Below are 10,590 nucleotides of genomic sequence, written 5' to 3' on the forward strand. Positions count from 1 at the left end.
AAAATCAATCTGCCTTTGTGCAAGATAGAGCTATTGTCGATAACATACTGATATCTCATGAAGTACTACACTTCCTGAAAACCTCAGACGCCTCGGTACGTTGTTCAATGGCCGTAAAGACTGACATGAGTAAAGCCTACGACCGCCTTGAATGGGATTTTATAGAAGCTGTTTTCCTTCAACTTGGGTTCCACGTAAACTGGACAAACCTGATCATGCAATGTATCAAGACAGTCTCCTACTCTTTTCTGATAAATGGTTCAGCGCAAGGCAGAGTGAAACGAAACTGAGTAATCAGACAAGGAGATCATCTATCTCCCTATATCTTCATCATCTGTGGCGAGGTATTGTCTGGTCTTTGTAAATTTGCCCAAGAGGACAAGACGCTGAAATGGATAAAAGTTGCTACTAATAGCCCTAGGATAAACCATTTGCTCTTCGCTGATGACACACTCTTCTTCTGCAAGACAAACCCCCGAAGTGTGTCTACCCTGCTTAGCATCCTGTCTCTATACGAACAAGCTTCTGGACAGCGCATCAACCCGCTGAAATCTGGCGTCACTTTCTCAAACAAAATGCCCCAAGAACTGAAGGATAAAGTACAATCAGATTTGGGCATTGAGAAAGAGGGAGGAGTGGGGAAGTATTTAGGAGTACCAAAGCACTTTGGAAGGAAAAAGAGAGACCTATTCACCCCTATTGTAGATAGAATCAGACACAAGGCGTCTAGCTGGTCCAGAAAACATCTCTCTATGGCCGGGAAGATGTTTCTACTCAAAGATGTACTCTCTGCAATACCCAACCATTCAATGCAATGTTTTAAACTACCACAGTCCTTATGCAAAAGAATCCAATCAGCTTTAACCCGATTCTGGTGGGACTCAAAGGAGGGTAAGCGTGGAATGTCCTTAGTGGCTTGGGATACTATGATCAAATCGAAAAGAGACGGTGGATTGGGTTTCAGAGACATCCAAAGTTTCAATGATGCCCTCTTGGCGAAGATCAGTTGGCGCATCCTCTCGTCAGCATCCTCCCTTCTAGCAAGCGTCCTGGCTGGCAAATATTTCCACAACCAAGAGTTTCTCCATGTTAAAGCTCCATCTGCATGCTCCCACGGCTGGAGGGGCATCCTTATTGGACGTGACCTGATAAATGAACAACTAGGATGGGCCATTGGAAATGGGGAAAGTGTGTCTGTTTGGAACGATCAGTGGCTCTATGCTGATAGAAAAGGTAGCCCAATAGGACCTGCCCCTGAAAGCTCTAAGGACTTAAAAGTCGCGGATCTCTTCAGAGAACAAACACGAGTATGGGATTCCCAAAAGATCGAGGACCTGTTTCCTCTCCTTCAAGGTACAATCATGTCGATCAAACCCAGTAAGTGCGGAGGCAGTGACAAGAGAATTTGGTTAAACCAAAGCTCGGGATAGTACACTGCTAAATCAGGCTATTTTGTTGCCCTTCAAAAGAACTACCCTATGCTGGCTAAACCTCAGGTTCACCACCAAGACTGGATACAAGATCTTTGGAAAATCCCTATGACGCCTAAAATAAAGCTTCTAATCTGGAAGATCAAGCATGGTGCATTACCAGTGGGAGAAGTTCTAAGGGCAAGACAGATTATCCCTAACTCTAAGTGCATCAGGTGCGATTGCTCTGAAACTATCATCCACCTATTTTTCCATTGTGAATTTGCTCGTAAAGTTTGGGAATTAATACCTGTTTCGGGAGGCTTTAACTGTGATCAAGTGGTGAACTTTGATGCGGCCTGGAAGTCAGCCCTTCAGGCTACTGTTCTTCCCCCAATAGGGCTAGCTGATACTTCTCTTGCCCCATGGATAATTTCCTCAATATGGACGGCGAGGAACTTCCTGATTTTCCAAAAAAGGCAATTCTCAGCTCAAGAAACTATGGTAAAGGAAATTTGCGATGCAAAGGAGTGGAAATCAGCACAATCAACCCTCTCCCCTCCAACTCGCAATACGATCTACCCGCCCATTAGACACAATTATGAATTTACCTGCAGATCAGATGCGGCGTGGAAGAAAGAGCTCAATAGTGGAGGCGTGGCGTGGAGTTTCTACAACTCCTCTGGTGAGAGAATCAACTCTCATAGCGAACCTGTTGCGTTTGTGATCTCGTCTCTTGTGGCGGAGGGACTAGATGGAGCATGCAATTGCTCTGCAGCTTGGATCAGTGATCTTCGAATCAGACTCTCTACAGTTGGTGGCAGCTATTGTGGGCGATTCAAGCTTCTCGGAGATTCATGAAATCCTCTCTGATATTCGCATTTTATCTACCGCTTTTGTTTCAATTTCGTTTCGTTTTATCCATCGAGAAAACCTTAAGTTTGAAGACTCTATTGCTAAACAAGCTCTCAGTCGTTTTGTAGTGACCCGGTTTAACCAAGCCATCTAATGAAATTTCTTGTGTTACAAAAAAAATAGACCCGAACCAAACCCGAGTGCCCACTCCAAACTTTCAACCACGAGATCTACTCATAATTGGAAAGCAGTATGTTTATTTGGGATAAGTAAATGAAATTAGCTATTTCATAGTTCTGTCGGAAGTCGGTCCCCTATGATTTAACCTAAACTCGAGTCTTTTTATTTTACTTTTACGATTATGATTAGTCGTTATCGGATGATTTATTTGGTTTAAATAATTTATGTGATTATAGCTTTTCGGATTGGGGGGAATAATGTTCATAATATCGGGGGTGTACTTATTCATGAAAGTGATGGAGGATAAAAAAATAATAGCATATACTTTATCTAAGAGTGTGATAGATGACTGAATTTACCGGTTTCATATAATATGAATTTTTTGAATTTGTATTGCTGAGAAGAAACTTTAATAGAGTAATCAGCAAGAAAAATCTGCTTCCGTGTCGACATTCGATTTTGAAACTAGTCATCTTCAGTCAAGTCAACATTGTGCCCTTTATAAAGTACTTAGTTTAAATTAGGTGCTAATAGCTACTTACTATGATTTTAGTAGCAAAAATTTCGCATCATGTAGATCCAACAAACAATCTTAATACAACTTTCCAGAGAATATCAATAGTTTTAAAAATCTATTAAAACATCTATTAATCTTTTAATCATATAAAACTAACGGTGGAACAAGATAGTCTTCTAAAACATTACAAGGCTGATTTTGTCTTATTCATATGTTAAGTTACATTCCTTCCATTTTTACCCCAAAAGTGCCATTTAACCTTTTTGTTTGTAAGAAGTATCGTTTTATATTTTGATGTAAATATTGAATAAAAATAATTTAATACTAATTTTATTTATATATTAATTATAAATAAATTTATTTATTACATTTATTAAAAATTACTTGAAATTGTATAGTTTTTCAAAATGTACAAAAGGAGAAAGTATCACCAATCTAGTTTAAATTGTCTATTGATTTTCTAATAGTACATGAAAATTAAATTCTACATATCATCTCCTGACCAGTTAAAATTAGAGAGCCTTAAAACTTATAAATATACAAAAATTTAAATAAATGGAGTATGTTATAGAAATTTATCATGCTAATATGATTGAATAGTTTTTGGCAGTGTTTCAAAAAAGAAATAGTTTTTTTTGGCATGATTTTTCTCATTTTTGTCGATACTATTCAATAGTGTAATTTACGCTACAGTGAAGGTCGGAATTAAGGAGAATAATCGAGATGAGACAGCAAGCAATAATAAAACTTATATTCTAAACCCACTTACACCCACAATATGTACTAGACAAGTCTTTATTTGAGATTGGTTTTTGGTGGGCGGAAGAATAAATAAAGTTGGGAGTATATGATCAATCTCTCTCTTCTGTAATTCGATGTCACGATGCTTGTCTGAGAGCGTAAGAGACAGAGAGAGAAGGAACAATTATGCTGTAATGATAAAAAGATCGTATGTGTCTTTGTGTCAATCATTTAGATCACACTTGCAATGTGCTCTGCTTTTGGTTCAGTTTTTTTTTTTTCCTTTTTAGGTACTTGTTCCTAATTTCCAATAACAGAAATTTAAGGTTTATTATTATTTTATTTTTCGTTGGCCATATGTATCTTATTCTCTCTTTTTTTGTCACCTATTTCATATTATTCATATCCTCCATTAACTTGTAACTTTTATAATATTAGAAAAATTAATCAGAAATATGATCCGCGCGCGTCCGCACGAGCACTGACCCTTCGTCAACACACTCTCACTTGCACACTCCACTCCTTCAAAGTTTTTGTTGTTAGATAGATTTTAACCAATTCATGTTGTTAAATTAATGGTTGAGGATTCGTTCTTTTAGTTGGCGATTATGGTTTAATCTGTGATTTAATTATGACTAGTCATTTGTAGACATCTTAAGTAGCAAAAAAACAATCGAAATTTCCACATTCCTAGCTAGGAATTAGTCTAGGTTTTGGTGTAGGATTATTCCGACTAATAAAAAATGAAGTATACAAATTTCATATTCAAATTTAGACTATCGTTTCAATGTTTTGTTAATAATTTTCAGTGTTTAATATAGGACTTGAAACTATGATGTATTAGATAAATTTTATTGATAACTTGATTCTTTTGTCAATAACAAGATCTTTATATAATCAAATTGTATTTAGTTGTGGATGTGAAGGTTAACGTTAAGTATTCTGATTACTCTGAAAAGTAGTAACTATAACTGGATTTCAAGTTCAAAAGTTCTCTCACTTTCAATATTCTTTATATTGTATATTAACATTGTGGTATGTATTATATGTAAAATAGTTTAAGAGAATTTTTTTAAGTATTTATAACATCAAGATACATTTGTTTTTGGTTATTTGTTTAGAGAAGATTTCAATGTTTAAGCGTGTTTGAGTTTGAGTAGTTAAATGATGAATGATCTATCCGTGATATTACGTGAATGAGATCAAAACACATGAAAATATTATATGGTGATTACATAATTAGTAAACAAATCTTTTGAGCCTCCAGAAATTAACATACAGTCTATCATACATAATATGATCCACAAACCGAGTGAGCGGACATGGAAAAACCCATTAGCAAGCGGTCAAAGCATTACAAGTGGTATAAGAACCGAAACAAAATGAGTAAAGGGTCTTATATGGGCTTACACTAACATAGTTTACGTTCCTGAGACACAGCGAAGATGTTGAGTTATGTAAGAATGGTAATTGTAACATCTCAGCTTGTGCTATATGTGAAATGGTTTAATTGAATTTATTTGGCTATCTATGTCACGAGAGTCCATTAATCTTTCAGCCATTTATCCAGAGAAAACTTTAAACTAAATGTGTTTGAGATTGAGTAATCAAATGATCACTACAAGAAAACATGAGATTAACAACGGCGGTATTCCTCGTGAGTTCGTCGTAAAAGAGGCTTTATGAGGAATTAGCGAGGAAACACGTTTCGTCGTTACTCGTTCGTCGTAACACATATTTCCTCGCCAATTTGTCGTAACTTAGCGAGGAAAACATTTCGTCGTAAAGACGAAGTATATCATTTCGTCGTAAAGACCATGTAATTATTCCACGTAAGGAGGTCGCTATATTTCCTCGTAAATACCTCGAAAAGAGTTCCTCGTAAATTACACGTAAATATTTCGAAAGTATTTCCTCGTAAAATTCACGTAAATACCTCGAAAGTATTTCCCCGTAAAATACTCGTTTAACCTTCCTCGTCATTTCCTCGTAAACTTTCCACGTAAATAAGTCGTAATTTAGTTACGAATTTACTTCGTTTATTTATTTTACAGAATTTAAAAATATAATTAAAAAAATAATTAAAATTATTTAATTTATTAGTAAAATTATAATTTAAAATAAAAATCATTACGAAAATATTTTATATATAAATAAGTTTTGAATTTATAATACAACAAAAAAAAAAAAAAGAACTAAGGGTCCTTCATCGCCTGGTAGAATTCCTGGCTCCTCCTCGCAACATCTGCCTCGTTATGTGTGTCGGATGACTCGCCTGGAATGGAATGTTGTTGTCGCATGTTCCTCAACATGGACTCTCATTCCGGATTTGTGGCCGCTATAACGTCCAAGAAGCCCTCGACTTCACCCATACAAGATTTTGTCGAGGCCAACTCGTTACGCAGCTCAGTGACTTCCTCATCCCGTCTCTGACCATAAGACGATGTCGCTCTCGGAACATCGTTGACGGAACCAATCCCCAACTATGTCTTTTTTCTTAGGGACAACCTTAAAAACAAAAGATAGATATTGTTAGTAAAAATTTAAAGTTAAATTAAATGAATAATAAAAAAAATTAAAATTTTAAAAAATTTACCTCCTCGTAAACCCTATCCACTTCAAGTGTGGATAAGGTGACGGGGAATCCGTCGGTGGACTGCTAGGTCAGCTGGATCTGGCGGTCATCAACCCGAGCAATCAAGTCGTTGAATATTTGCTCGGACTTGTCATCTAGAAATTTACCCACCTTGTTCTTGTGGATCCTCTCTTAAAGTTGCTAAAGAGACGGGAGTTGTCCCGTCTCTTTGGCCTAAAAAACATTTAAGAAAGTTAGAATATATATATATATATATATATATATATATTAAAAATAATTAAATAAAATATTTAATTTTTATTTCCAAACGGACACCGGCGTGGAATTTTTGGCCTGTAGAGTGAAGCATCGGCCCGTGGCCGTGATCATCTACCGTGTTTCGGGAGGCAGAGCAAGACTGGGCGATTCTAATGGCGTCAGGATCCCGCCAATAACGGATGAGGGTGGTGAGCGGAGGCAGAGCAAGACTGGGCGATTCTAATGGCGTCAGGATCCCGCCAATAACGGATGAGGCCATGTCACACATCCGTGGTGAGCTCAGCGGGTTTGCCACGCTCATACCCTTTCACGATCCAGTCACCCTTCCAGTTGGAGACCGTGTCCAACAAGCGAACTTTCGCCTTCACGTAAAACGCTTTCCTCACCCTCTTATTGATCCCCATGGACCAATGATATTTTTGCTATAAAAAAATTAAATTAGTAATTAGTTTTTAAAAAATATATATATATAAATCATGAAAAAAATTAAAGTATATATAATTAATTAATAGTAACTTACAGCGTAAATTTTGAACCACGTCTTTCTGACGTAGATCGGCGTCTTTTTCCAGTTCGGATGTGCCATGGGGAAGTAACCTTTGATCGTGTCAGTTACGTCCGATGCAAGACATCCGTTAACCCCAAACCCGAAAAAAACAAATTTAAAGTATAAATTATTTATTAATGTTATAAAAGAATTTTAAAAGAATTAAAAAAAATAATAATTAATGTACCATACCACAAAGTTCCGTCTGGTCGGTCAGGGTCTATGACTGGTAAACCTTCTCTGCCTGGCTGACCGGTTAATATCTTGCATATTCACATTATTTTATCCATTTATTCATGTGCATTTTCATCATATAGATTAGGATTTAGCCATGTCTAGGTTGCATTTTACATACATATGTCTCTATTAGGTATTAGAGTACCACATGGAGTTCCTAGAGACATTTGGGTGCATTTGAAGCTCAAAGGAGGTAATTAGAGTGATCTTTGGACGAGCACTGCCTGGAGCCACTTTCCCAGAGCGACTATCTCAAGTCGCTCCAGCCAGAGCGTCTTACCGGAGCGGCGCCATGAACTCGCTCGCCCTATTCGCTTCGGAGCGACCTCCTAGAGTGACAAGGCGAAGTCGCTCCAGCTCCTAGAGCGACCTCACCACAGCGACGTCTTCAGAGCGACACAGCCAGGTCGCTCGCGAAGAAACGACCCGGAAGCGACCTCTCGCAGCGACGTGCCGAGGTTGCTCCACGTCTATTTGTTTGGCCGAATTCATGTTTTCTCAAGGGCCTTTTGGTCATTTCATTATGCACGTTTTTACTTTTCGAAACCTATGTTTTAAGTACCTTTTGTAGCCACCAGAGACGAGATCTTTTTTCTGGAGAATAACTAGTAAAACTTCTTTTGATTCAGATTTCATTGCTTTCATCTTGTGTTCTTGTTGATTTCTTATCTATTTCTCTACATGATTAATCTGAAATCCAATATGGGTTTAAGAGGAATCATGGAGATTAGTGAGTAATCACTTTTTGAATTCATGGGTTAGGGAGATTAAGGGTGATTAGGTTAGTTCTAGGATGTTTTAGTGTAGATCATTCTTGTTCCTTGCTAGTAGAGTATTCATAATGCATCTTCTGAGTTGGCCACTCAAAAGTTGATCGATAGGCATTTCCCACCCGAAAGGTGTTCGATGAAATGTCTGAGACAACTCTCCTAGACTCTTAGTATACTTTGCAAAAGACATTTGTTGTTAAAGATGCTAAGATAGCTAATAGACTTGTTAGTAATGATTGCTTTCATATTATTCAACCAAAGACATTTGATGTTTGAGATATGTTAGCAAATGAGCATTCATCTAGACATAGAGCTTGCTTAGAATTGTGTCTAGGCTTAAGGTTGATAGTTTGATTGATCGTTTGCCATCCTTAGTTCGAAACTTGATCACCCAAGGTCTAATCCCTATGCCCATGAGTTCTCTTTTTCCTTAGTAAAGAAAGTCATTTCATTTATCGTTAATCATTAGTTTAGAAAACCCTTTAAATCATCGGTTGCACTTAGATTAAGTAAGTACTTACATTCTCGGTGCTTTGATATCCCTCAGAACTGGTTCGACAATCATTTATACTACAACATTTGTCTTAGGAGCCTTGAAAACTCTTAACATCACCGAGAAGGTCCTCGACAGTGTGCTGCGAGTAAGGAGTACTCGGAGGCACCATCAAATCGGGATGAATCTCGGCGGGCATCAGAGGAGCCATCGGAGGAGGCACAGGAGGAGGCATCGTCGGAGGAGCCATCAGAGGAGACACATGAGGAACCGATGGTGCACTAGAAGAAGGCGACCGAGAGACTCTCTGAGAAGGCTGAGTCTCCGGGACAGTCTCCGGACCCGAAGAACCAGGATCTGAAGAAGAACCGGGAGCTAAAGAAGACGGGTCTAAACGACTACCAGACTCACTGAACATCTCTCTGTAATGGGGAGTAAGTTTGTTCTTTCGAACCGTCTGGAAAAAAAATTTAAATTTTAAAATTAACATCAACAGTAATTAACAAATTCAATAAATCTAGCTAAATTCCCTATATTAACCACCTAATCAACACTAATTAATATAAAATCAGTAAACCTATCTAAATTCCCTACACTAACCACCAAATCTACCCTAAACTAATCAAATTAGAGAGGAAATAGAGAGAGAACGTACCATTGCTACGAAATAGAGAGGAAGTGGAGACGAAATGGAAGTGAGAAGCTCGCATGTATATATAAGAAATAAGTAATCGTCGTAATTTCCTCGTAAAGTTACGAGGAACTAGCGAGGCCCGTGTTTTTCTTTATGAGGAATTAGCGAGACCCGTGTTTTTATTTACGAGGAATTAGCGAGGCCCGCGTTTTTCTATTACGAGGTCTTTACGACGAATTGTGCTTACGTAGAATTAACGAGTCCCGCGTTCTTTATTTTTTAGGATTCGTCGTAAGCTCCTCGTTAGTTTACGAGGAAATAGCAAGGATTATGTTTAAATCCCTAAAATCCGAAACCCCAAACCCCGAAGCTAATTGGTCGTAAAACATTTCGAAATTTCCTATAAATACTCACCAGTTTGCTTCTCAAATTAAAGATAAACTCACCAATTTGCTTCTCAAATCAGAGATAATAACTCACCAGATTGCTTCTCAGATTAGAAAAATTTGAAAAAAAAAGAAGGAGAAGAAAATACTGGAACGCATGTGGGCGGAGACAAGGCTGGACTTACGTAGGTTTCGCCTTGTTTCTTCCCACATGTGATTCCAGTATCTTTCTTCTCTTCTTTTTTCAAATATTACAACGGTAGTCCCTAATTGGTCGTTCATTTACGAGGAATTAGCGAGCCCCGCTTTTTCATTTACGAGGAAATAACAAGGCCCGTGTTTTCCGGTTACGAGGTCTTTACGACGATTTCTGCTTACGTGGAATTAACGAGTCCCGCGTTCTTTATTTTTTAATTTCGGCGTTATTTCGTCGTTATTTTATGAGGAAATTACGAGGATTATGTTTAAATCCCTAAAATCTGAACCCCCAAACTCCATCTTCCTTATCTTCTACTTCATATATTCCAAACCTCAAACCCATCTTCCCTTTAACCTCAATCTATTCTTTCCATTCCAAACCCCAAATTCTAAACCTACAATTCCTTAACTTATAATCTCAATCTCTTATTTATAATACAACCTCCCATTACCTTACACAAAATCAAATTATATAAATAGTTTTTCATGATTAAATCCATCAAATCACATGCATTAAGTCTGAAATAAATCTTATTAAAAACAAATACATCAATCGGATACATCGACTTCTCGCCATCACTAGAAACATCATCATCATTTTCATTAAACTCGTCATCAACAGCTTCGGTCGTGGCATCGTCGGTAAGATCTTCGTACTCATGATTATGCGGATCAATGAGAAGGATGTCATCAGTTTCTTGTTTAGGTTCCTCTAATTCATTTAACTGTTCATCTTGCAATGGTGGTTCTTCTCCACTGATGATTCGTC

General features: G+C 37.6%; 1 protein-coding gene across 1 annotated transcript; it reads left to right on the forward strand.

Moving 5' to 3' along the window:
- Positions 1-107: 107 nt before the first annotated feature.
- Positions 108-2,270, forward strand: LOC106330263. The gene is made up of 3 exons (XM_013768765.1): positions 108-258; positions 376-1,353; positions 1,447-2,270. Exons 1-3 carry the CDS (start codon positions 108-110, stop codon positions 2,268-2,270), a joined length of 1,953 nt encoding a protein of 650 aa, XP_013624219.1.
- The last annotated feature ends 8,320 nt before the right edge of the window (positions 2,271-10,590 follow it).

The sequence above is a fragment of the Brassica oleracea genome, chromosome C3 (genome assembly GCF_000695525.1).
Source record: "Brassica oleracea var. oleracea cultivar TO1000 chromosome C3, BOL, whole genome shotgun sequence".
In the NCBI taxonomy this organism is placed as follows: domain Eukaryota; kingdom Viridiplantae; phylum Streptophyta; class Magnoliopsida; order Brassicales; family Brassicaceae; genus Brassica; species Brassica oleracea.